A 28000-nucleotide genomic window follows, 5' to 3' on the forward strand; every position below is an offset into this window, starting at 1 on the left:
AAGTATTTTAAGATCGCTATCATCTCCCACCGTAATCTCCTCCTTTCAAAATTAAACATACCCAGTTCCTCCAGCCTTTGCTCATATGGCTTGTATTCTGTCCTTTTGATCATCTTTGTCACTTACCTCCGGATTCTTTCCAGTTTCTCTACATCCTTTCTATACGTTGGTGACCAAAATTGGACACAGTACTCCAGCTGAGGTCTAACCAGCGCCAAGTAGAACAGTACCATCAACTCTTGTGACTTGCATGCTATACCTCTGTTAATGCAATCTAAAACTGTATTTGCTTTTTTTTGCAACAGCATCACATTGCTGACTCATGCCGAGGCTGTGATCCACCACAACTTTCCCATTCTTCTCAGCAGTGCTGCTGCCAAGCCAGGTATCCCCCATTCTGTATGTTTCCCCCCCCCCAAGTGTAGTACCTTACATTTGTCTTTGTTGAATTTGTTGTCTATAGCCCAGGTCTCCAATTTATCAAGATCCCTCTGAATTTTAGCTCTATCCTCCAAAGTATTGGGAACCCGCCTAGTTTTATGTCATCTGCAAATTTGATCAGTATGCTCTCTATTCCTACATCAAGGTAATTAATAAAGGTATTAAACAACACCGGACCTAGAACATATCCCTGTGGAACCCCACTTGAGACCTCTCTCCTATTTGACATCATTCCATTAATAGTTACTTTTTTTGTTTGTTTTGATTGGTTAACCAATTATGTATGCACTTAATGGTAGTGCTGCCAAGCCCACATTTCTCTAGCTGTGGACCCATAGCTATGCAATTGTAGCACCCTAGCATAGACATGGACCAAGACAGCTCTGCCATGCCTGACGGAGAAGAGTCTAGCAGGGGCAGGAGCTGAAGCAGATCCAAGCTGTTGAAGGCCCCACCCTGCCAACACCTAATATAGGGGGAAAGGAAGAAAGACTAAGTACTGCACAGAAAAATAAAAATTAAAGTTATAAAACAAAATGGGTCAGTGGAAACTAAATTTTCAACTGGTTTAACTAGCAGAGGTAGAAAATCTGGTAGCCTGAGCAGAAGAGTAGGGCTTAGCCCTGGAGCTTTCAGCAACATTGGACCGCCTCCAAGTTCCATAGGTGGAGGACATTAACCCATTAGCAATGAATGAGGAAAGAAGCTGAGTAATAGAATGGGATGTTGTGCTTGAAGAGGTAAAGTGGCATAACTTGCAATCCGGGACTTGCTGTGAATACCACCAGATGTTGCTTAAGATTAGGTATACAGGGTAGATCCAAAGGAAGTCTTGTGGAAGAACTGTAAGCTCTTATACAGAAATGATCATGTTGCCTCTCTCTTAGTAAGGAGTTTAATGGTTTTGGAAGAAAATGTATCTCTGTTTCCTTGGGGGTTCAGCTTCAGATTTTTCCCTCTGCTAGGGGAACAGCCTCTTCTGGAATACTCTTGCTAGTGACAGATTTGCGATGTGGGATTTGATAGTGAGGATCAAGACCTCTCTGAATTCTCAGATACTAATTTCTCTGATTCCTCAAACATCTTCAACACCTGTAAATTTGGATACACAGCGTGTCTGATTAGGATGGCCAATTGCGATAGAATCATAGAAATATAGGGCAGGAAAGAACCTCAAGAAGTCATCAAGTGCACCCACTTGTGTTGACAGAAACAAGTAAACCTAGCCAACCCCTGACAGATGTTTGTCCAACCTGATCATAAAACCCTCTAATGATGGGGATTCCACAACCTCCCTTGGAAACCTGTTCCAGATCTTACTACCCTAACAGTTAGAAAGTTTTCTCCTAATATCTAACTTAAAATACCCTTGATGCAGATTAAGCCTTCTTGTCCTACCTTCAGTAGACATGGAGAACAATTGACAATTCTCTTTATAACAGCCCTTAACATACTTGAAATCTTGTCAGGTCCCTCTCAGTCTTCTTTTCTCAAGTCTAAGCATGCCGTTTTTTAAACCTTTCTTCAGAGATCAGGTTTGCTAAACGTTTCATCATTTTTGTTGCTCTCCTCTAGCCTGTCTTCAGTTTGTCCACCTTTTCTGAAGTGTGGCATCAAGAATTGGACACAGTACTCCAGCTGAGGCCTCACCAGTGCCAAGTAGTGCAGAACAATTACCTCCCATGTCTAACATAACAACACTCCTATCATATATCACCTCGGAATATTAGCCTTTTTCACAACAGCATCACATTGTTGACTTTTTCAGTTTGTGGTCCACTATAACTCTCAATTCCTTTTAAGCAGCACTGCCACCTAGCCAGTTATTCCCCATTTTATAGTTGTGCATTTAATTTTTCTTTTCTAATTTTTAACTTTGCACTTAATCTTTATTGAATTCCATCTTGTTGAATTCAGATCAATTCTCCAATTTGTCAAGGTCACTTTGAAGTCTGATTCTCTTCTCCAATGTGCTTGTAACGCCTTCCAGCCTGCTGTAAATCTGCAAATGTTATGAGCATACTCTCCAATCCATTATTAAAGTTATTAATGAACATATTTAATAGTTCCGGACAGGGGACAGACACCTGTGAAACACCACTAGAAGTGCCCTCTAAGTCTGACAGCGAACCGTTGAGAACTACTCTTCAAGTCTGGTCTTTCAACCAATCATGCACCCGTCTTACAATAATTTAGTCTCAATTGCATTTCCTTTGTCTGCTTAGGAAAATGTCATGGGGGACTGCATCTAAAGCCCTACTAAAATCAAGACATATCATAGCTACTGCTTTCCCTCTATCCACTAGGCCAGTAATCCTGTTAAAGAAGAAAATTAGGTTGGTTATTCCTTATAACTATTGTCCTTCAGATTTTTACAAACTGATTTTTTAATAATTTGTTCCAGTATCTATCCAGATATTGAAGTTAGGCTGACAGGTCTATAATTCCTAGGGTCCTCTCTGCTCTGCTTTTTAAAGCTAGGTACCATGTTTACTGGACTTTATCCAGTCTTCTGGAACATCTCCTGTCCTTCAGGAGTTCTCAAAGATAACTGCTAATCATTTTGAGATTGCTTCAGATAGTTCCTTAAATGTCCTGGGACGAATTTCATCAGGCCCTGCCAAACTGAATACATCTAAAAAGTTCTTTAACCTGTTCTTTCCCTATTTTGGCTTGCATTCCTTCCCCCTTGTTGTTAATATTAATTGTGGTGAGTATCTGGTGACCATTAACCGTCTAGTCTGAATCAAAATAGACATTAACCATCTTGGCTTTCTTGATGTTGTCTGTTATTAGCTCTCCTTCCTTGTTATATAAAGGACCTACAGTTTCTGTTGTCTCTCTCTTGCTCCTAATATATTTAAAGAACCTCATCTTATTGCCTTTTATATCCCTTGCTAGGGTAATTAACTTTGTGTCTTAGCTTTTCTGATTTTGTCCTACATGCTTGTGCTGTTCTTTTGTACTCCTCATTAGCAATTTGTTCATGTTTCCACTTTTTGTAGCTTTCCTTTTTGATTTTCAGGTAATTAAAGATCTCCTGATGGAGCCATAATGGCATCTTACTATTCTTCCTCTTTCTTTCGCAATGGGATAATTTGCAGTTATGCCTTTAATACTGTCTCCTTGAAAAACTCCCAGCTCTCCTGAACTCCTTTTTTGTCTTAGATTTCCTTCCCATGGGACCTTCTCTACCAGTTCTCGGATTTTCTTCAAGTCCAATATTCTTATTCTGCTGCTCTCATGCCTTCCTTTTCTTAGAATCATGAAAGCTATCATTTCATGATCATTTTCATTCAAATTACCTTCAACCTTCAGATTCACTATGAATTCTTCCCTGTTGGTCAGAATCAAATTGAAAATGGCTATCCATATGCTTACTTTCTCCACCGTCTGAAACAAAAATATTATCTCCAATACATTCCAAGAACTTACTGGAAATTTTGTGTTTTGGCATTTTATTTTTCCAGCAGATGTCTGGGCTACCAGGTCTTGTGTTTGGACATTCCTGCTGTTTGTTCTAGAAATGCCTCTTCCTGACTTGGTGGTCTATAGCAGACCCCTATCATGGTGTCACCCCTATTATTTTTACCCAAACACTTTCAACTGTTCTGCCTTTCACCTCCTTCATCAGAACAAGTGTATATATTCTAATATAATGCAACACCTCCTCCCTTTTTATCATGTCTGTCCTCCCTGAACATTGATGGGTATAACACAACTTCCTTGAAGCCACTCAGTTAGGAGCCATTGCTCTTGCCACAAATAAAATCAAGTCCCAGGAAAAATTGCTAAAAACATTTTACACACATCTGCAAGGACCTGATCTGAATGTAAATCCAAGACTTCACACCCAAAGCAAGATTCATATCCCTGTGCGATGAGCCATTTGATTACCAAATAATAAATTTTCCTTACTAAGTACATGAATCATTTCTTGTCTGAATAGCCAGTTGAGACTTTGAAATTTTGGTATACTGTCCTCATTTTTATGGTCTTTGGGATCTTTTGGAAGGTTTGAATATATCTTTTACTGGTGGGATTAGTGCTGTACCAAACTTAGGTCTTAAATTTAGGAAATTTTAAGTTTTACATAACATTTCAGTTTAACATTTGGTTTTAATCAGAAGCTTGCTTTGAGGACATCAGATCCAAAAAGTATGAGATAAGCAAAATTAAAGTGAAAGCAATATTATTATTAATGAGCTCTTCACCTGCAACTGGCTTCCTGTCTTGTAGGCGTCAGTGTTTTTAGGGTTTTTTTTGGAGGGGGGGGTGTTTCTCTCTTTTGATAATGTGTATGTTACTTACCCTGGCTGTTTATAGGAAAAAGATAGCACATTATGATAGCTCAGCCTCTGAAGCCCCATGCACTGGCAGAGCAAGGGTCAGTGGCTCCCCATCTGATGCTCCTGAAAAGCAGTGTACAGCACCTCTTGAACTTGGTTCCATGCTTACAGGGCTTCTTTGCTGCTGTAGTGCAGGGCAAAGGGAGTCCAGTCAAGAAGTGCTATACTGGAGGAACTAGAGGGTTAGAGCGTCAGTACTCCAGTAAGTCCTCAGCTCCGAAGAGGGAGAGAAGAACTAGAAGCTGAAATGAAGTCTCTACTGTATAAATAAATTTGTTAAAACAAACTGGTTGGGAGAAACTGAACAGCAACTTGTTCCTCGGCCTGAGGCAGCAATTTTGGTGGCCTAAGCCAAAGGGAAGGGCTTAGTCCCAGAACTCCCAGCAACAACAGTGGATCACCTCCAAATTCTAGAGGTAGGAGGAATTACCCATTCATTATGAATAATGAGAGGAACTGTGCAGCAGAAGTCTGTTGCCTATAACATTCAGCGTTGCCTCTTGCTAGCATTTTCCTTTCAAATCACAAGAAGTAATTTCCTCTGTATCAGACTGCTTTTAAGGGACAGGATTTAAGCAGTTCTTTATTATTGGTTTTCCTGCTTGTAATGCAGGATAACAAGGCCTCTGAAAATAAGGACTACCTGGGAGGAGAGTGCTGGAATTCTGGTTGATAACTACAAACCAACCATCACTTTGCATGGATCAAAAGTGATGTGATTAAGAATGATCTTTTCAAAAATTCATGAAAACAGTTCAGCATTTGCAACTATCTTTCACATTATAAAAATCTATCTAAAGTGGGTCAAATATTTAACACCTCCCTTTTTTATTTTTTTTTACAAAATGTTTTTCAATACAGTTCTCTCATTTCCTCTCCATCTTGTTTCTCCCCCCCCCCAAGAGAGAACCAATTTCTTAGTGTATGTGCACAAGCAGTTCCTTATTTAGAAGCTGTTTATGTAACACTGTATTTATTCCTCTTTCTAGTTCTTCAGTCATTGGGGTGGCTTTCAACTTCCTGGTTACAGACAACAAAACAGGTATTTTAATAAAACATTGACCTTAAATTCAGTGCTTTTAACAAGATGTATAATGTAAGTGAAAGATTTAGATATTTTACTTTGTAAGGCAGCATACTGAAGTTTCAGTTTAGTGTATTATTTGAATCATCCTCTTCTCTCTAGTATACTGCACAAACGTGTAAGCAGACAGAAATAATTACATGGAATATGTCACCAGTTCTGAATTAAATGAAGGATTATTCTGCAAAGCTCTTTGAACCACATCATCACTAACATAGAAATGTAGCACAAATATATTTTTGACTGTGCTTTATTTTAATGTGAGATTTAGTACAAATTGGTAATTAAAACGATTTTACTCGCCCCAGGTCCTGTGTATAAGAAGTCCTCTTTTTCCTGTGTCTCCCACTTCCAAGTTTGCAGCTAGTGCCATGGAGGTGTATTTTGTTGAAGAAAGGCAAAGTTATGACAATGTACCTCTCTTTTCCATGAGAGTTTTGCATAACTAGTTCCTTGTGACTTGCTGAAAGTTATTAGAAATTGAGATATAGGTCTTTTTTCACTGGTTTTCTATTTCTTCAAACTTTTTATGCTCTGTAAGACTCAGAAGATCCATGAATGTGGCTCAAAATCCAGCACCATGCCCAGCTCACTCTCAATCATTTGATTTGATAGATTCAGAATATCCTTTGCAAATATATCCAGAACAGAAGTTTATTTAACATTTCAGTAGTGTTTTCAACAAAGAGAACTAAGTTTGTCAGTTCAAACAGAAAGTCTTTGAAAGAGGCATTTCTTTGTAAATCTTTCTTGACAGGGATAAAGTCCATCTAAATTAAAGCTTTATTCTATTTGATACAGAACTAGAGCGGATCCCAATTTCGAACATACTAGCTGACATAAGCCAGAGAGTGTTCTCGGTTTCATTCAGGGCTCTCGTGAATACTGTGGTATGATGGCCGTAACTCTGAAGAAGACTTGTCTTTTCCTCACTAATATTCTAAAATCTGTAGCAAATACAAATAAATATCAGAGTAAGCAACAAGCACAGTAAAGAACACTGAAGCAGAGGAATATCATCCTGTATGAGATATCCATAGTAGGTCAAGTTATTTGTCACAAATAATGCATCCTTTTCCTGATCAATCTGAACAGGATTTTTACTAATTTATCCATTACGCAGAATTGCTCAGATATGTTGTGCAAACTTGTTTCAACCTATGGATTTGTTCAAACTATTTGCTGCAAGCATTTGAGTATTCAAAATTTGTTATTTGGGCCGCGTGATTGGTCATTTAAGTCACGGGTGGTTATTTCTGTTCCCTGGTTTTAATGATCTAACCTTGAACAGTAGAACATCTCAAGAAACCATTTGGGCGTTGGGAGTGGGCAAAGAGCCCTTGAAGAAAGAAAATGTTAAGAGTTTTATGAAATTAATTTTTTTCCTGTCCTCCTTTGTACAAGAATGAGATTAGATTTGATTAAGTCCTTGGACTGCACATTTAAAGGATATTTGGGTTCCTTCCTGATTAAGAAAGGCGTAAGCAGTATTTCTTGACTGTTTACATTCTTCATAGTCAATTCTCCCAGTCATGAAGTAATTGTATTTGCATGTATACACACATGCTATTTGGGAAGGGTACAGTAATCGGTCCTATGTCTTCTTTAATTGCTAGACTGCCACAGTTCTGGACAGGTAGTATGGGAAGCTGCTGTGTATTCCCCACCACTGATATAGCACACACTTATATATATTTGCCAGGTCACAACTCTTTCAATTTTGATAGTTATACAGCTGAACATGATCATTTTAAATTCTATGAATTTATTCTATTTATAAAAAATGAAGTTATTAGTTGTACACAAATATATATTTGTATGAAGTACAGACCAAACAGAAAAGGAACCTTAAGACAGTCACCATAAATACCAGGCCAAATGTTGCACATTTATTAAGACACAACCAAGAAGGGCTGTTTTGGTAGCTGATCTGAGAGCAAGTATTAATTTCTAAATGAATATATCTTCTCCAAATATACTCTCCTAAATTATATCAATTCAATTTCTTTAGTACATCTAGGGAATTCACTCTCACCTGTTCTCTTTGTTGCAATAATCTGGAATATTCCTTTCAAATCTTGTAGCAGTTCCTGTTTTGATCTCCGTTTTCATTACTGTAGGTGTATCTGTTTTTGGATTATACCTTGATAATATCTAAAATAAAACATTGAAGGCATTAAAGAGAGAATTTATCTGAGCAAGAATTCAAAGCATGACTATGGTTTATATTGTTTCAACTGAAAGCAGCAAAGAATTCCCAGATTCAAATCTGATAAAATTAAGCAGTCTTTCCACACCACTGGATAACAAAATGCAGATTCCACAGGCACAAACACACACAAGAAGTAAAAACAACCTGCAGAATGTCTTCTGGTATCTGTGTTATTTCTGGAGGCGGAGGAGTATTAAGGAGATTTTCATAGTCAGATATTTTTGGAAGAGAGGGTCTTCCAAGATGGTCAATATACTTGTCAGAACTTAAAATAGGAGGAGCACAATCTTCTTTGTGTTGTTTAACTGTCACATCAATCTCTGGCAATGACTCAGCCTTGTTCCCCTTTAATAGCTGTATAAAAGATGATAATCATATTCAAATTTATCGTAAAATGTCGTCAGCTAGTTTAGTTTTATTAATAGCATTCTTAATTTGTCTAATTACTTCAAGTTGATGTTATGGAGATTGGTTCTACACTGATACACCTGCCCACAAAAGCAGTGTGGGAAGGGAAGGCCATTACTGACTCATTAAAAAATTATATCTAAGTACATTTTCACTTGTCACAGAATAAATATGATTACTAAAATGACATTTAAGCACTTACTTTACTTTCTGTTTTTAGCCAGCCTGTTTCAAAGTCTGGAAGAGTGGGTGTTGTTATCTGATTAGAAATATTTGATTTTTTCATCTTTGGGGATTTGGGTAAGATAGTATTGTCCTTTCTGGAAGGAATTTTCAGACCAGGAGTGCAGAACACAGGTATCAAAGGAGAAGCCAGGCAATCAACAGCTAAAATAATGGATATGAGTAATAATTTTACGTGCTTGAATACACAGGGCATTTATAACAGTTCAGTTTAACAATTAACAATAGAGACTGCAGTAATAATTTTTGTGTATTTACGCATCCTAAAACAGCATGAAAGTATAATACTAGCTGACCATTTTACCACTGTGAAGACAAACTAAATTAGAAGGATCTTTGAGGTTAGATGCTTTAGTCCATCTATACAATGCAAATTTTAGGTTCAAGTCCATAGCAATATCCACATTCAAGAACCAGTTCTCTTGCTTAAAACATATCTACGTCATATTTCTGAACAAATCTCTTACATAAATGTATCTTACATTTTTCCAAATTTTAAATGTCAGTGTACAATTTTGCTCTAAGATCTTCATACACCTTCTGAAGTATGTCTCATTTTTCTCTTTTAAGATACTGTACAGCTATCTTGAAAGTTACAAGTTATAATATCAGGTCAGCTTGTTCTAACGTAACTTCATTTCTGTTCTTTTAAGCTTTTAATAAATAAGTTTAAAATTACTGAAGCAATGATTAAGTTCTGAAGGTGAAAGACTCACAGAGTAACATATGGTCTTTGTGGATGATGGTGTTGGAGATGGGGGAGAAAACCAATATTTATCTTTAAGTCTGGATGCTAGATTTACACACCACCAAACCCACCTTCTTTTGTACCTTTTAAAAATAATTTTCTGAATTCTTACAATGCAAACAAGTATCAAGCCTTAACTGTCAATGTAGAAAGTTTATTCAGAATTAACTGAAAATTACCACTATTAATTCCAAATAGTTTGAATTTACCATTTTCGCTAGGTGTTTTCATTGCTGGTCCAGGAGTAACCATGATTTCCCTGGATTTTGATGATGTTTCTGCTGCCACACACATTTCATTATCATCTTCCTTAGGAAAACTACAGATTCGGATTAAAAAAATACATCAAAAGTGATATTAAAATACCATTGACTATGGTTCCATGATTAAAGGTATACTGTCAACTTACTAAACATTTATATAGCAGTTACACCCAGAGGCCTGATCAGGATCAGGATTGTGCTAGGCATACGGGGAGGGATAGTTTAATGGTTTGAGCACTAGCCTGCTAAACCCGGGGTTGTGAGTTCAATCCTTGAGGGGGCCATTTAGGGATCTGGGGCAAAAAAAAAAAAAAAGTTGGGGATGGGTTCTGCTTTGAGCAGGGGGGTGGAGTAGATGACCTCCTGAGATCCCTTCCAACCCTAATATTCTATGATTGTATAAATACATAAGACTACACACATTCTCATCCTCGAAGAAAGCTATGGCTCAAATCCCACAGTTCACAGCGTACAAGTGCAGCAATCTATCCATGCTCTATCAATTGCCCAAGAGATTTGAAACCTAGTCATTCTGAAAAAAAAAGTAGTTACAAGTTTCCATTTTATTTTACATTGTCTCTCCCTCTTGCCTGAAATCCATACAACAGAGAAGGAAGATTGGCAATGAGGAAGACAGAGGAAGTTGTTTCCCAGCCCTGTTTTCTCTATGACCATGGATTCCATAATTGTCCAGCAGGGATTCTTGAACCTTCCCCTTAAACATAAAAGTACTGACAGGACTGATCTGATATGGAAATTCCCATGACTATACCTGAAGTGCTGTTGTATGATTTTAAGTTGATGTCTCTTTAAGGTTGCAACCAGGTTCCATTTTAAGACCCATATATTTATCTTCCTACCTGCTAGAAAAGTTAGTTTGGCTTGAAAATTGCCAAAGTTACTCAAGACTAAGGAGAATTTTTTCCCCCTAAAGCTTCAAGAAAACTGGTCAAACTGTTTGAGTTACAGGTTACTTTACACTGATTATCTACTTAATAGCGTTCTATGCAGGCTGCATCCCGAGTTTCATTATAAGACCAATTTTCACATCCCTTATAGTTTTGCACAGGAAAAGTATTTCTAGCTAAAAAAATTGGGCTAGAATTATTTTTGAAAGCTAGTAATCAAACCATTTTAAGTTATAGGTGTTTAAAAATGACATTGAATAAGTCTACTTCGTGTCACTCTGGCTACATACATATCTCAAACTTTATACAGATTCTTCCCATTAAATTAATAAACTAATTAAATTTTCCAGACTCTTATTTACAAAAATTAGCCTGCGTAAAAGCATGTAAAGTCTTTCTGCACAATTTCTGCACTATATGCCTGACTAGAGAGAGTCCAGGAAAGAGAAAGTGCAAGAGGACTGTTATCCTGCAGAGCAAATGAAACAAAGATTAGTTAAACTACAGTAACTCCGCACTTAACATCATGCTGGTTAATGTTGTTTCATTGTTACATCGCTGATCTATTAGAGAACATAGTCACTTGAAGTTGTGCAATGTTTGCTTATAATGTTGTTTGGCTGTGGGGGCTTGGAACCAGGGTGGGCTGGCAGCCCCCCATCAGCTCCCCTCCACCACCACCAGCGCCACTCACCCACTGGCAGCCCCATGGACCAGCAACTCCCCCTTTGCTCCCCACACCTCCTGTCTGCAGCAATCAGCTGTTTCGTGGTTTTCAGGAGGCTGGGGGGAGGAGCAAAGACGTGGCACACAGCTTCACCCCTTGCCCCCTGAAGCAGCTGATTGCTGCAGGCGGGAGGCACGGGGAGGGAAAAGGGAGATTGCATACCGTGTCCTCACTCCTCCGCCCTAGAGCAGTGGTTTTCAAACTGTGGGTCGCGACCCAGTACTGGGTCACAGAATGTAAGGCACTGGATCACAGCGCCCTGGTCAGCACCACCGACTGGGCTGTTAAAAGTCCCATTGACAGTGCTGCCTGGCTAAGGCAGACTAGTCCCTACCTGTTCTGACACTTCACTGTGCCCCGGAAGCAGCCGGGAACAGGTCTGGCTCCTAGGTGGGGCGGGCCCAGGGCTCTGTGCACTGCCCCCGCCCCACATGGGTGGATGGTGCCTATGAGCAAGAGCCACACGGAGCTGCTTGCGTACCTCCGCCTAGGAGCAAGACCTGCTGCTGGCCACTTCTGGGATGCAGCATGGTCTGCGGTACCAGGACAGCCAGGAAGCCTGCCTTAGCACCCCTGCTGCGCCGCTGACTGGGAACCACCTGAAAAGCCTGCGCTCCAACCTTATGCCCCAAATCCCCTGCCCCAGCCCTGAGCCGCCCCCAAACCCAGAGCCTCCTCCCACACTCTGAATCCCTCATTCCTGGCCCCATCCCGCAGCCTTCACCGTCACCCCTCACTCCCAGCTCCGCTGGGTGGTGGGCATCAACAATTTTCTTCAACTGGATTGTCAGAAAAAAAGTTTGAAAACCACTGCCCTAGAGCCACAAATGGCTGATTGCTGTGGGCGGGAGGCTTAGGGAAGGAGGCGACGCACCTCCTGCCCACAGCAATCAGTTGTTTCATGACATTCAGGAGGCTCTTGCAGGGAAGAGCGAGGATGTGGTGTGCTTGAGGGAGGGGGCGGAGCTGGAGTGGGGCCTTGGAGGAAGGGATGGAGTGGGGATAGGCCTCGGGCAGAGCTGGGCGTTAAGCACCCCCACCACACACTCACTTTGGAAAGAACAGCAAGAGGAGCAGCTGAATGATCCACCCTCTGACTCCACCACCTCACCCAAGCTTCACAATCATTATTGCTGAGTACAATATTTAATTGTTTGTTTAAAACTTATACTGTATATAATGTCTTTTGTCTGGCAAAATTTTTTTCCCCGGAACATAACCCCCCATATTTACATTAATTTTTATGGTGAAATTGGATTAGCTTAACATCGTTTCACTTAAAGTCGCATTTTTCAAGAACATAACTACAATGTTGAGCAAGGAGTTACTGTAATCTAAACTCTACAAAGCAGGGGGTAGACATATATACACTCACATACGCCACGCAAAGAAAACTGTGTTGACAGTATATGCAACCATATCTATCAACCACAACTCAAAGTTAGCAAACAGTAAGAAGCAAGGAAATAAAAAGTTCAACCATTCCAACACTTCATTTAGTTTCCTTTCAAACTGAACCACTTTCACCTTTCATAATCCACATATTACTTTAATACTGAACATTATCACTGTGCAGCCCTAACTCCAGTCCTGGTTACTGGTTTTATGCTAATCTACTTTGATTTAATATACGGCTTGTGTGGCTAGCACAACTTATACCGTATATAGTTCTGTGTACAATTTTGAATTGGTTTTGTAAGTACGAGAAATATGTTGTCAGATTGCCAATGGTAGCTGTGATTTTCTTTCTTTTTCTTTTTTTTTTAAATAAAATGTTTAGGAAAAGGTGATGTGTGTCAGCAATTGTTCTAAATGTAATTACAGTTACAGAACTGAAGTCTTAATTTATAGATGCATTGGTATATTTATGGGCACAGGTAAGGCGGCAGATCATAGTTAACACATTTTGATTTTTTCACATAGTAACAGAAGATAGAAGCAAAAAAGAAGTGTGATTTATTAAAAACTAAATACCCAGTGAGGTCCACTAGTTGACACTACTTTCAATGCATTCTTTGAAACTGACTAGGTTTTGAATTAGCATCCCTTTAAACACAGTACATGGAAAAAAACACAGCCACAAAAAAAGTCGCATCAGTCACAGCATAGTGAGCTCTCTCATTACTAAAAGTTCAATATTATGAAATACAAATACAAGGGGCATGTTTGTGCCATTTACAGAATGATCCAGACACGAATTGAAACTTGTTCCTTTACAAGTCCACAGAGTGGGGAGAAAAATAGCAGCCGCAGAATAGCCAATGGATGGAATATATATGGGAAATCATCATGTCAATTTTTCGTATGTATAGAAAAAGGCAAAATAACTGAATTGCCTGTGCTTGTAGTATTTGCAATTAGAGCTACTGGTTCTAACATACATGGCATCATAGCAAGAGCATAATGTCTAGAGATTTTTAAAAAATGTGAATTTTAACATTGATCTAAAAAAATCCACCTATTCCGTAAGTGTGAAGAAACAACAGCCAACTATGCTGTGATAACTGTTTAATTCTATTACAAACTTTCCATTTGAGTTTTAAAAGATAATATAGAGAGTCAATTATAGAAGTCCCATGGAACTAACACTGACTTCATAATTAAAGTTGTGACAGTTTTCATTATCAGCCCTTTTCATAGACTCATAGACTTTAAGGTCAGAAGGGACCATTATGATCATCTAGTCTGACCTCCTGCACAATGCAGGCCACAGAATCTCACCCACCCACTTCAGTATCATAACCTGTGTCTGAGCCATTGAAGTCCTCAAATCATGGTTTAAAGACTTCAAGGTGCAGAGAACCTTCCAACAAGTGACCCTTTTTTGACACCCCATATACTAAACCTTTCATTAAGTGAAATAAATCATTAAGAGAAATCGAGTTGTAGAATTTAAAAGGACATTGTGAAAAAAAACAAAAAAAACTTCACCTATTTTAGTAACCTCATTTTAGAATATTACAACCAAAATTATTTTAAAAATATAATGTATTTATTATGCTGTGCATTTCTTCTGTTTTATTCAGCTATGGACAATGAGGACTTGACTTTTAAAACCAGGTGCACCCATTTTAGAAGTCAGGCCCTTAAAAATACCAGTTTGACTTTGAAGTTCTCCATGCTGCCATGTTTGTGTTGCAGCTACTACAAGGGAGTATCTATTTGATAAAAACAACATGTTCATGATTACTGAAAAATTGTAAACATTTTTATCCATCTTTGGTTTTCTGAAAAATTAGTTTCCAAAAAACCAAAAACTGGACTACATTACAGCTGGTAACTGCTTTTAAAAGTGCTAACTTAAAAAAAATAAAAAATAAAAAAAACAAAATCACCTTTTATTGCCCATCCATAACTCAGACAGCATGATCAAGAAATAGCTTTATATCAGTTCTCAAATGATTATTGCACACGACAATGTTTATTAATGTCTGAACCCAAATCTGAGGTTAATGAAAGCCAAGGTCTTCAGATTGTCACTCTGACTGTCTCTATCATGTGGAACCTACTCAAACTGGAAAATTTAAAATCTTTAGACGGCACAAAATTTGCGGAAAGACGCAATTTATCTAGGGTATCCAACACAGTAGTGTCTAGCACAGCAAAGAGGTCGTGTGTGTGTGTGTGTGTATACACAGTGTTTTTTTCAAAATGCAACACTAACAAAGCTGGAAATCAATATGAAAAAAAGGATCACCTACCATCAGAAAATTGCAAGAAACTAGTACAATCACAGAGGCAACTACTACAGAAAACACAGGATAGCCTGAAGTTAAACACATCTACTTACTTTTTTCTTGTCTGTACATTTTTATTAATAAGTGCCATTGTATAGTCTTCATTCAAACACATGGTATGTTCACTAATGCCAAAATGTTCAAGCTTTGGAGTTAAACACTCATAATCATCCATCTTTAATGTACATTTTGGTGTTTTGGGCACTATATATGGGGTCTGTTTGGGAGTTAGAATTCTATTTCTTGAATCTTCTTTATGCATATTTGTCTGGGGTTGTACATCCATCATATCCCAAGTTCTGGAGAATGCGTACTGTGAAAGACCGAAATCTGAAAGCTGTGGGTTACGCAAGGGATCCTTAGGCACAGATATTTTCTCAGTACAAGCAGGAAAGCTAGACATATCTTCCACTTTCTCTTGATCAGAGTTAGCTTGGTCAGATACCTTAAATGCATGGTTAACTTCCTCCTTGTCCTCCACTGTTTTATTATAAACAAAAGATACGTCAGAAATGTCAGTAACCATTTAAGAACTGTTTTATAGACTAAGAAAACAAGACACTGACAAAGTGTTAATAGAAAACTGAAAATGTGCATAAGCACAATGTAAAAAAGTCAAGAGGAACGAAGAAGATCCCACTGCAAAGATAACTGAGTGCCCAAATCCTACGTTCAGAAACTAAGACACTCAAGAAAACAACACTTACAAATTCTTACAAATTATAGCAACTAAAAGAAAGCCATTCAACTGATAGCATAAGTAGCAGGAGCGCCAGTGGCGACATTGCTGAAAATGCTTTTGTATTGCACATATTTACTGATTTTCTTTAAACTTTAATATAACACCTTTAAGGGTTTATATTAATCCTCAAGTATTACTGAGATTTTTATATCAATAAGGAGTAGACTGGGGAAAGTTGAGACAATATTAAAGAAGAAGAGACACAACTAGATAATCCTTTGGTTTTGTCTAAGGCCTTTGTCTATGCAAAACTGGTTTAACACTGTGATTTTAAAACAATTTAATTAAACTGGTGCAAACAGCTGGATACTTATTTTGGTTTAAACCAGCTTTATTTGTTTGATTTAAGCTAAACTGAAAAAAGCCATTCAAACCAACATAAGCGTATAGGGGTATGAACTGATTTAAATGAAACCAGTACAATAGCTCATGTAGACAAAGCCTCTGCTAGGATAACAAATTGGGTTAAGAAGATGTGTTACATGTTTTAACATGCTGTTAATTACCAGTTAGTATTCAATATAGGACAAGACAGTTATGTTTAGAAACAACATCAAATGGGCTTTATTAACTCTAGAACCTGTGTCTTTTTGTCCATGTGTTTACAGCACCCAGCACAATGGGACCCCAAATCTTTGGGTACTACTGTAAAACAAATACTACTATGGTCCACATTAATGACACCTGAAATGAAAGACAGATTACAAGGTCAGGGAGTGTAATTTTATGCATGTTACTGTGATATTTAACTTGTCCATGCAACAAGGGTAAAAATTTCAAGTTGCATACTATTTCAAGGGTTTATGGATAGACCTACTATTAGACATGTTAATGTAAAGAAATCTGGCTAAGCCTGTATTATGTTTTGTAACTAGTTCATAATATTAACACATTTGGTCTGTGCTTTAATACAGAGATGCTTACAATTAGAGCAATGTTTTATCAGAAATCATATTTTTAATCTTCCAAAGGTTCTACAGTATTTTCAAGTAGTCTTACCTGAGTTATCTTTAACAAGTGGTTGATAACCATATTTCTGGAACAGTTCTCTTATTTTTTCAAGATCTGTTGTATTTCTTTGCATTAGTACTTTAATGGCTTTCATGATATCATAAGTTTCTTGTCTTTCAGAGCGACTCTGATCAAGGGTAGCGTTAACATCACCCTTTGAAGGAAAAAAATAGAGGTGAGTTTTAAAATACTAATTTACAAATAGTTTGTTCTTCCCTAGTTTTGTTCAAAGATCAGCGGGGAATAAAGTATACAATATATTTATTGTATGCTTCATCAAATGAGTGTATTGAATCTTTAAATAAAGGCTTCTTTTATTCAAAAGGATAGTCACAGAAGATACACATGTAAAAAACAAATGCAAAATTTTTAAACAGTCTTTAAACATCTTCCCTTCGGAACACACTGCGCTATGGTTGAAATTTTCCTGGGTGTGGGGTATATGTACCTGGACCCCTCAACACCCAGCCCTCCCACCATGTATGTACTTCCCCAGATCATTCCTCGAATGTTTTCTAAACATAAATACAACATTTGCTACTCTCTAGTCCTCTGGCACAGTAGCTGTTGTTAATGAGAGATTGCATATTTTTGCTAGAAGCTCAGCCACTTAATACCTGAGCGCCTTTGAGGGTAATTTTCAGCTGTTGTTCTTGAAAGTTTATACACCAAAGTTGCCAGTGAAAAAAGCGTTAATAAATATGTGCAGTTGTTGGCACCTAAGAGCCAATAGATAAAATCATCATCAGCTGCACTTCTGCTTCCATGCAGGCCTCCTCCCCTTACCGAGTTCCCCATCCCTATTTAATCATTACAAAACTAGGAAATGCACAGATCTTTGCTGTGAAGTAGTTTGGTTGCTACACACAATGTATTTGACACAAAATCAGTATATGAAAAGTTAAGCCACCTAACAGTACATATGTTCTACTCCTCTACCCAAAGGCACAAACTTTACCATTATCAAAACTACTGTGCACCAATCCATGTACCACAACTATAACTCAGTCCTAGGGAAGCAGCCTTCCACCACCCACTTTACCAAACTACCTTCTACTAACCCAACACGCTTACCTAATATCCACAATTAACAAAGTTGGGAGGAGGTACTTTGATTAAAAGGGTATGTAGAGAAGGCTGGGTTGAGTGAGGCAGTTATGGGTGTGGTGTGCTATGTACGGTAGTCATGGTAATAGTAAATAGGTACCCATACGTGATGGAGGGGAGTATGTACTATTAGGTGGGTTAACTCCATTTAATTGCTTTTGGGAGTTTGTGTCACGTATACGTGTCACAACCATATCAGCTTCACAAAGTTTTCTGTATATTAATAAGGAAACCAAAAAGTGTACAAACTCAATTTTTTTATTTTTTTGCTTTGATAATGGAAAGGAAGTGGAACACAATATCCATCACCTTCAATTTCCACCTGTTACCTTGCTATATGGAACAACATCTTATGTATGAAAGTATATCCTACAGAAGAAATATACAAAATATGTACAAAGTTATGGTAGCAATAAAACATTGCTAATTTGGGGACTGGAAGGCTCAGACTTTCCCCTAAAAATCAGTACTTCAATTAGACTAATCTGGTTCAAATTCAATCCCAGTGTGCAGAAATGAAGAGTTATTAAAACTTGCTGGCAGGAAAGAACATTACAGCACAATGTCACCATATTTTACACTAACAAGTAGATAGTGGAAGCTCTTAAAAATAAGTTTTAATCTAAGATGCTTAGTAGTTGACTTCAAATAGAATTTGTAATTCTCAGTCCTTGTCTCTACTTTCTCACTGAGGAAAGGTCCTAAAATGTTGCTGCTCTGATATTATGGGAGGCAAAAGATCAGAGCATTGCCCACATGGCAGTTAAGTAAAGTTAGAGTTCCAGATTGTGGGAAGGAAGTTTCTTCTCATCTAAGGCTCCAGGACTGGATACTGTCCTTTTGCATATTTCAGCCAGAATACCTGCAGCTGGCTAGAATGCCAGATATTGGGAAAGGAAGGAAATGTAAGAGTGATGGAACTGTCAAACAAAAGAGAACGTTAGAAGATTTTAGTTGCTTGGGGCCCGCTCTCATTGAAGTCATGAGTAAAACACCCACTGAATAGTTTGAACAGACCACTAGACATTGCTAATAAGTTTCTTCCATATTTTCCATTGTATTTTAATGTAGTTCACCATAGAACTCTTATAGCAAGATAACATGTTCACTAGGGTATATATTAGTACATCTAATCTGAACTCCATCAGTGCTATAATTTACTCCCTATCTGAACATTTTTGTTAGAAATTTTGGGCTACGGAATACTTCAGCACACTGTCAATTCAAATGTCAATTTAGCCATTGGAACATTTTATCAAGGGTCATGGTGGATTCTCCATCATTGACAATTTTAAAATCAAGATTGGATGTTTTTCTAAAAAAAATCTGTGCTAGGAATCATTTTTGGGAAATTGTATGGCCTGTCTTATACAGGAGGTCAAACCAGATGATCACAATGGTCGCTTCTGGCCTTAGAATCTATTAATTTAATATTTAAATACCAGAGTGAGAAGACAGTAGACAAAATATTTGTATATTTAAAAATCTTTTTACCATTTTTAACCACTATCTGAAAGCCTGAAACTGGGATCTGTTTGCTTACTAAATTTGGATTCTCTCTCATGAAGTGCACAAATTGGCTTATTATAAATTCAGTGCCAGCAACTCTATAAACGAAGAATTTACTAAAGTAATTAGTTTGGAAAACAAATAATTAGGACTTGCAAACTGAAAGAAAACAAGTCAAATTCTGAGTTGTTAACATTCATGAGTTAGAACTGTAAAATAATTTAATATATGATCTGTAAAGTTATGGAAAATAAAAAGATACATTGTTGTATAGTTTGACAAGCAAGTGATGAGTCAGTCATTACCTTTAGAGTCCTGACTTCACAATGCAGGTCATGTAAGACTCTCATTGGAGATTCATCTTCATATTCTTCAATATGCATGTTAATGGAAAACGATTTTGGAAGAAAAACAGAGGTTAATATCTTTTCATTAAGTTAATCAGTAATCTCAATTATTTCTACCATAGACATATACTTCTATTAGATTCAACATGAAAAACAAAACAAAAACAAACAAATAAATAAATATATAAAAAAGAACCAAGTGTAATATTATAAACCAAATGCCCCACATATCAGCGTGACAACTGACATTACACAGGCTGCAAAGCCACAGGGGGAAGAGGAGAGAAATTGATGAGGATCAATTTAGGTTCAATCCATTACTGCTCCAGTGAATGATGCTAGACAGTCCTGTTTATAGAAGCAGTATCACCACAGGTATAATCTACTCCTATAAGAATGTTCTGTGAAAATGTGGGATACCTGTGCCAAATGTCACCTCTTATCAGGTTAACCTTCAACTCAGATTGGCAGAAACATGGATACAAACATCTATACCTGCAAAAAGCAGAATCTAGTACCAGTTCTGACTTGTTTGCTTGCATACAGATGCCAGTGTTTGTCCCTTATACTGGAAACTGAGGCTAATGTGAATAGCTGAAGCAAGAGGGAACATCTGCTATGTGACAAGACACGGCAATGTACAGACCAGGAAAAGTATGAGTTGATAAATCAAATTAAAACCTTGAATCAAACGTGCAGCTACACTACAAAGCAAGCAAGCAATGAAAATAGATAGACAAATAGCACAGGACAGGCTGGATCAATAAGGACAATACAAGCAGCAATAGTTTTACAATGAAACAGAAAATGTAAGTAAAACTTACTGATTTTAAGGATTAGAGGTAATGGAACAAGGTACTGAATTGTCATCAAAGATTAAATAGAAAAACAACTTAATTAATGCAGAGGTAAGGTTGCCCGGTGGTATCTCATGCCTCTCCAAAACTCCAAGTTCAGCAAAACTCAAACTTGTGAAAATGAAGAAATACAAAGTTGAGATACCTGCCCATGCAATCTTAACTCTGCCCACCTGGAGCCCCTATTATCTGCATGCTCCCGAACTGCATTTGTTGTGTTAGATGTAGCTGTACTGAATGGTGGAGAAATTAGTTCGAGCAGCTTGGAAGAAGAGCGATTTTGATATGAGGCAACATAGGAGGCTGCAGTCTCTGGGGATTTGAGAGTGCCTCTCCTTGACCCCCAAGTGTGTGATCAAAGAGATGCAAGTGTACTTGAGAAATCTAGTATCCTTCATTTCAGCGATGCACTCTAAGTTAAACTGGCCTGCTGAACTTTAATGTGATTGCTCATCCCAAACATGAATAAAGTGGGGAGGGTTGAGCATAAGGTTAACCACCTAGCCTCATAAAAGACCCACACTGATTATAGAAACAGAACCAAGGTATCATTCTGGTAAAAATGGCTGCTCAGCAAAGAACACTGCTGAGCCCGCATGCTGCATGAAGGCTCCTGGTGAAACCACGTCTGTGGAAACCAGGACCCTGAAAAGTTTGATGCTGGCAGCAAGAAAACACTTCAAAGTTTGTTACTGAAACATGAGAATGATGTTTCAAATATCAAAGATGATGAAGGAGATGGACAACGTTCGATTCAAAATTCTGGCCATCAGCGAGGGCAGACTGACAGGTGCGGACAAGAAGCACTTCAAGCAAGAAAAGCCACATCTCATTTATTCAGGTTATAGTGACAACAAACAATTAGAGGAAGTAGTGCTCATTATGGCTGATTCTACGCAAGGTAATCACTCATCAATTGGGAACATATAACCCAGTGCATCATATACTCCAGACTCCAAACCAGATTCTTAAAAATGTCAATCATACAGTGCTATGCTCTGACAGAGGAACATGGCAATGATGATAAAGATGAGTTTTAAAATTGCCTCCAAAGAGGATTGGCAGAATACCAAAACATGACTTACTCCTTGTGATGGGTGACTTTAATGCTATAGTAGGATGTGACAAACTAGGAATGGAAAGAGAAATGGGTTGGGAGTTATCAGTCAAAATGGTAAGACTCAGAATTGTACTTGGAGTCCAACCTAGTTTTTGCAAGCACCCAGTTCCCTTACAAAGACAAACACAAAGAAACATGGAATTCACCAGATGGCAAAATGACAAACTAGATCAATCACAGCCATAGGCGCGAACTTTCCCTGGCGCCAGTGGGTGCCCCTCCACCCTTTCCCCGCCCTCATTCCAATCCCTTTCCCAAAGTTCCCACCCCAACTCCGCCCACTCCCTGCCCCATTGGACCCCTTCCCCAAATCCTCGCTCCAGCCCCACCTCTTCCCTGAGTGCACTGCATTCTCCCGCCTCCCTCCCAGAAGCGCAAAACATCTGTTTCGCAGCTCAAGCGCTGGGAGCTAGGCGGAAAAAGGGGGCACGTGGTACACTCAGGGAAGGAGGCGGAGGCAAGCTGGGCAGGGGTGGGAGCTGTGGGTGTGGGCTGAGCACCCACCAATTTTTCCCCGGGGGTGCTCCAGCCCTGGAGCACCCACGGAGTCGGCACCTGTGATCACAGCTGCACTAGTTGGAAAGTCAAGTCATCTGTCCAAGCCTCAAGGGCACATTGAGCAGCAGATGTCAGCAGCGGCCAAAATCTTTGCATTTCTAAACTGAAATTCAAATTCAAACTAAATTATCAACTTTAAACAGAAAACAAAAGTGTACCCTGAGAAATTCCTGCTTGAACTGAGAAACAGATTTGCGACATTGCCAGAGGCAGAGGAAGGTGAGAGACAACAGACCTGAGCAGTGCTCAGACTTCCAGAGACAATGTGATTTAACCTGCAGCAGCCACAGTTGGGTATCAGTGTAGACAGAGCAAGAACAGAGTAAGCCAAGAAATGTGGCCTCTCATCCAGGAAAGAAAAGTACTAACAGGAAAACTCCTGAATTCTGAGATCAATGAAATACTGGAAAAAACAAGAGAGGATTGCAAGAAAGAAGTGAAAAGCAATGCAAGGAAAGATAAATGGAGATATGCTGAAGACCTAGCAGCTGAAGCTGAAACTGCTACTATGATAGAAAGTCAGAGTTGTTTACCAAGTGAAAATTTCAAAATAGGAAATAGGCCAAAAAAAAGCAAAGATGGAAAAATGTTTACAGCTGAGGTAGGCCAGAAAAACAAATGAGCAGAACATTTCAAAGTTCTCACCAGACCAAGCCCCATTTCAGCGCCAGATTTCGATGAAACATGCAAACTGGATCAACTTGATATTAACATTGGCCCAACAGAGATGTCAAAAGTACAGGTTGCAATCAAGAAACTAAAATATAAAGCATTGAGGGATGATCAAGTCACAGCAAAAACACTAAACTTGATACCATCACCATAACAAAACTGACAATTGGTCAACTAAGGTTTGAGAAAAAGGAGAACCCCCCGCCCCATGACCAGTGAAAAGATGGAATCATTGTCAGAATATCCCAAAAGGGTGATCTTACTGACTGCAAAAATGGGAGATAAGTTACATTACTCAGTTGTAGGGAAAGCCTTCTGCTGAGTGACACTACTCAGGAAGAAAGGCAGTGGGTGCAAAGTTTAGAGAAGAACTCAAGCCCAAGACATCCTGTGTAGAGGAGATATTTACACTAAGGACAATCATAGAAGAATGTCTAACCTGGGAAGCTCCCCTCATTATCAATTTAATTGATTTTTCAAAAGACATTGTGGAATGTGCACAGACGTACATTGTGGAATGTGCTTCAGTCCTACGGAATCCCAGCTAAAGTTGTCACCATTATCAAGGCCATGTACAAAGATGCAAAGTGCTCAGTAAGTGTAAACAACCAGAGAAGGTATTTCAACTTGGACACTGTCATAAAACAGGGCTGCATTTTATCACCGCTGTTTGGCATTGCCATAGACTGGATAATGAAGAAGGGTATTGGCAACACAAACACTGATATAGCATGGCAAATGCCTAGAAGACCTAGACTTTGCTGATGATATTGCACTACTGAGTGACACTTCTGAAAAGTTACAAAGATTGACAATCTGGCAAAAACACCAGGCCAAGCAGGGCTCAAGATTAGTATGCTAAAACAAACATCCTTGAAGCCCAGTCATCTAGCAGTAAAATCATACTAGAAGGCAAAAACAAATAAGTAGAACAGTTAACTTACGTAGGCAGCAACATATTGGCCAACAGAGATTTCAAGAAGGAAGTGAGATCAAGGATAGGAAAGACAACATAGCATTTACTAAACTTAAAAACGTATGGTAATCAAAGAAATACACAAGCTTGGCAGAACTTTTTATGTAATTTCAGCAGAAATATCAATGTTTCAAAATAAACATTTTTAATTTTTCTCAATTTAAATTTTCAGTTGTGAGAAATTATATGGGGTGTCAGACAATTATTTAATTACATCAGATGTTGAGATTCAAAAATGTAAAGTTATATAACTATTAAAATAAACTGTCAATATCACATCAAAATATATAAAGTAAATACCTTTAAATCAAACTCTAATATGTTCTCAAGCAGAATTTCTTACTTTGTCTATCGGTAAGTTTCAATTATCATCTATGGCAATATTTTTTCATCAGTTTGTCTGTGTATAGTGAAAATGACATTTACTGACATGTAGCAATAAAAATTGAATCCTTCCAAGCTTACATCAGAACAAAACTGAGAATTTTCAATTCAAACAATCTCTGTGTGAATGTATGGCTTTGAAAGCTGGCTATCTACCAAATCATTAGACAGAAAAATTAGATGCATTCAAAAACAAGTGCCCACAAAAGATTTTGGGCCTTAGTGGAAAGACTTCATTACAAACACAAGATCTGAGAAATCACCAACCAGCTGATTATTGCCATCAGAATCAGAAGGAAGCATGGCACGTATTTGGGACAAGAACTCTGGATGCCAATGCACAGATTCCCACATGAAGCTGTCAAGTTGAAAACAACTGGTTTGAGGAAACAAGGTTGCCCAAGAGAAACCTTCAGAAGAACTCTTAGAAGGACAGGCAAAACAGCTGATCAACACTGTAGAGCAGATGGAAGCAACAGCAAATGACAAAAAAGAATGGAAGAGACTAGTTTCCGCCCTGTGCGCCAATAATGGCACGGGAAGGATGTAATGTAATTTACTTATGTAGTTTGTGTCACAGCTTTGCGAACAGGGGCCGTTAACAGGGAGTTTCGAGAGGGAGTTCTCCAGGTGAAGAAGGAGCAAATACGGGACCCTTGAGGTAAGTGGTTGTCTGTACTGTCTTTATGTTTGGGGGTTACTGTGTGCTGTGAGCTTGTATTTGTCTGTCTGTTTTGTTTTGTTTGAAGGACCGTGTGCTGTGAGCTTCTAAACAAGGTTTGAAATCTAGAAACCTCTGTTCATTGGCTGACCCTTAGTTAGGGGGTGGGGCTATCAGGAAGGCCGGGGCTTTATAAAGCAGTGAGTCAGCGACCAGGGAGCTTTGTGAATAGGGGCCGCTAACAGGGAGTTTGGAACGGAAGTGAGAAGGGGGCGAGGTACACTTGCTATTCTTTAAAACCTTTAAACTAAACTATAATCAAAACTTGATTTAAACAAAACCCCTATCATTAACCTAGGTAGCTATAGGAGAGAATGCAGGCAGAAGTCCAGCAGCAGAGTGGGGGCTGTCCTATTTATTGCACTCAGTGTCCCATGTATAATTACCTACCCCTGTGTGCATTCAGTGCAAGGACCTCCTGGTCCTCAGAGACTGCATACGGGTCTGGTGGAACTGGAGGAGCTAAGGCAGACAGAGAAGTATGTTGATGAGGCTTTCTGGGACACTGTAGATTTCTCCCACCTCCGGTCTGACAGCCCCCACGCTGTTAAGGAGGATGAAAGGCCCAGGGAAGCAGAGCAGTGAACGGGAGCAGAGATAAACCTTCCCATAGTTGGGACCCTCCTTTCGATGATGTTGGGGTATCCTCTCGCACTGAGGTTACCTATCCGGGGGAGGGAACTCTAGTCATTAGGAAAAGGCAAGCGTTAGTAATGGGAGATTTGATCATTAGAAACATAGATAGCTGGGTTTGTGATGACCAGGAGAACCGTATGGTGACTTGCCTGCCTGGTGCGACGGTTGCGGATCTCTTGAGGCATCTAGATAAACTTATGTGTAGTGCTGGGGAGGAGCCAGTGGTCGAGCTACATGTAGGTATCAATGACACAGGGAAGGGTAGGGAGAGACGTCCTGGAGGCCAAATTTAGGCTGCTAGGGAAGAGACTGAAATCCAGGACCTCTATGGTGGAATTCTCAGAAATGCTTCCAGTTCCACACTCAGGGCCAGGTAGGCAGGCAGAGCTTCAGAGTCCCAGTGCATGGATGAGATGTTGGTGTAGGGAGGAGAGGTTTAGATTTACTAGGAACTGGGGAAACTTTTGGGTGAGGGGGAGCCTATATAGGAAGGATGGGCTTCACCTAAACCAAAGTGGATTTGGACTGCTGGCACTTAACATTAAAAAGGCTGCAGAGCAGTTTTTAAACTAAGAGATGGGGGAAAGCTGATTGCTGCAGAGGAGCACATGGATTGGACAGAGACTTCTCTTAGAGGAGAGTCTATTGATAGAGATTCTCTAGGTTTTAGTCAGGAGGAGAGGATGGAAGAGGATAAAGTATGGAGCAGATCAGACGAGAAACATTCACATAAAAAAGAATCTGACATCAGAAAAGGGCAAATAAACAGTGACAAGTTTTTAAAGTGCTTGTACACAAATGCTAGAAGTCTAAATAATAGGATGAGTGAACTAGAGTGCCTTGTGATAAAGGAGGATATTGATATAATAGGCATCACAAAAACCTGGTGGAGTGAGGCCAGTCAATGGGACACAATCATTTCAGGGTACAAAATATATCGTAAGGACAGAACAAGTCGTGCGGGGGCAGGGGGAAAGGAGTGGCACTATATGTGAAAGAAAATGTAGAATCAAATGAAGTAAAAATCTTAAATGAACCCACACGTTCCATAGAATCTCTATGGACAGTAATTCCAGGCTCTAATAAGAACATAACAGTACGGATCTATTATCAACCACCTGACCAGGACAGTGATGGTGACTATGAAATGCTGAGGGAAATTAGAGAGGCTATCAAAATAAAGAACTCAATAATAGTGGGGGATTTCAATTATCCCCATACTGACTGTGTACATGTCACCTCAGGACAAAATGCAGACACAAAATTTCTCAATACTTCAAATGAATGCTTCTTGGAGCAGCTGGTACAGGAACTCACAAGGGGAGAGGTTTCAGCAGTAGCCGTGTTAGTCTGTATCAGCAAAAAAACCCAGGCGTCCTTGTGGCACCTTAGAAACTAACAAAGAGACAAATTTGTTAGTATGTAAGGTGCCACAAGGACTCCACTTTTTTTTTTTTCCCCCTCACAAGGGGAGAGGCAATTCTTGATCTAGTCCTAAGTGGAGCCCAGGATCTGGTCCCAGAGGTAACTATAACAGGACCGCTTGAAAATAGTGACCATAATATAACAACATTTAACATTCCTGTGTGGTGGGAAGAACATCTCAGCAGCCCAACACTGTGGCATTTAATTTCAGAAAGGGGAACTATGCAAAAATGAAGAGGTTAGTTAAACAGAAATTAAAAGGTACAGTGACTAGAGTGAAATCTCTGCAAGCTGCATGGACACTTTTCAAAGACACCATAATAGAGGCCCAATTTAAATGTATACCCCAAATTAAAAAACACAGTAAAAACTAGAAAAGAGCCACCATGGCTTAACAACCATGTAAAAGAAGCAGTGAGATAAAAAGGCATCTTTTAAAAAGTTGAAGTCAAATCCTAGTGAGATAAATAGAAAGGAGCAGAAACACTGCCAAATTCAATGTGAAAATGTAATAAGAAAAGCCAAAAAGGAGTTTGAAGAACAGCTAGCCAAAAACTCAAAATGTTTAAGTACATCAGAAGCAGACAGCCTGCTAAACAACCAGTGGGGACCCTGAACGATCGAAATAAAAAAGGAGCACTTAAAGAAAATAGAGTCATTGCAGAGAAACTAAATGAATTCTTTGCTTCAGTCTTCACGGCTGAGGATGTTAGGGAGATTCTCAAAACTGAGCCATCCTTTGTAGGTGACAAATCTGAGGAATTGTCACAGATTGAAGTGTCATTAGAGGAGGTTTTGGAATTAATTGATAAACT

At 38.9% G+C, this 28000-nt stretch overlaps 1 protein-coding gene and 1 long non-coding RNA gene across 2 annotated transcripts in view; one reads left to right on the forward strand and one right to left on the reverse strand.

Annotated features, from left to right (window-relative positions):
- Positions 1 to 354: 354 nt before the first annotated feature.
- LOC115651055 overlaps positions 355 to 28000 on the forward strand; it is a 33028-nt gene continuing 5382 nt past the window's right edge. Inside the window, exons 1-3 of the long non-coding RNA XR_004000302.1 lie at positions 355 to 385; positions 5780 to 5832; positions 16994 to 17048. This is a non-coding gene — a long non-coding RNA (uncharacterized LOC115651055). The remainder of the gene's footprint in view (positions 386 to 5779; positions 5833 to 16993; positions 17049 to 28000) is intronic.
- Positions 6109 to 28000, reverse strand: part of SKA3 (spindle and kinetochore associated complex subunit 3) — a 29400-nt gene continuing 7508 nt past the window's right edge. The window contains exons 3-10 of the mRNA XM_030561859.1: positions 19795 to 19859; positions 16862 to 17027; positions 15174 to 15600; positions 9695 to 9804; positions 8697 to 8881; positions 8231 to 8440; positions 7910 to 8028; positions 6109 to 6821 (exon numbers count right to left, since the gene is read on the reverse strand). Coding sequence (XP_030417719.1) covers positions 6815 to 6821; positions 7910 to 8028; positions 8231 to 8440; positions 8697 to 8881; positions 9695 to 9804; positions 15174 to 15600; positions 16862 to 17027; positions 19795 to 19859 — 1289 coding nt within the window. The 3' untranslated portion in view covers positions 6109 to 6814. The remainder of the gene's footprint in view (positions 6822 to 7909; positions 8029 to 8230; positions 8441 to 8696; positions 8882 to 9694; positions 9805 to 15173; positions 15601 to 16861; positions 17028 to 19794; positions 19860 to 28000) is intronic.

The sequence above is a fragment of the Gopherus evgoodei genome, chromosome 1 (genome assembly GCF_007399415.2).
Source record: "Gopherus evgoodei ecotype Sinaloan lineage chromosome 1, rGopEvg1_v1.p, whole genome shotgun sequence".
NCBI lineage: Eukaryota > Metazoa > Chordata > Testudines > Testudinidae > Gopherus > Gopherus evgoodei.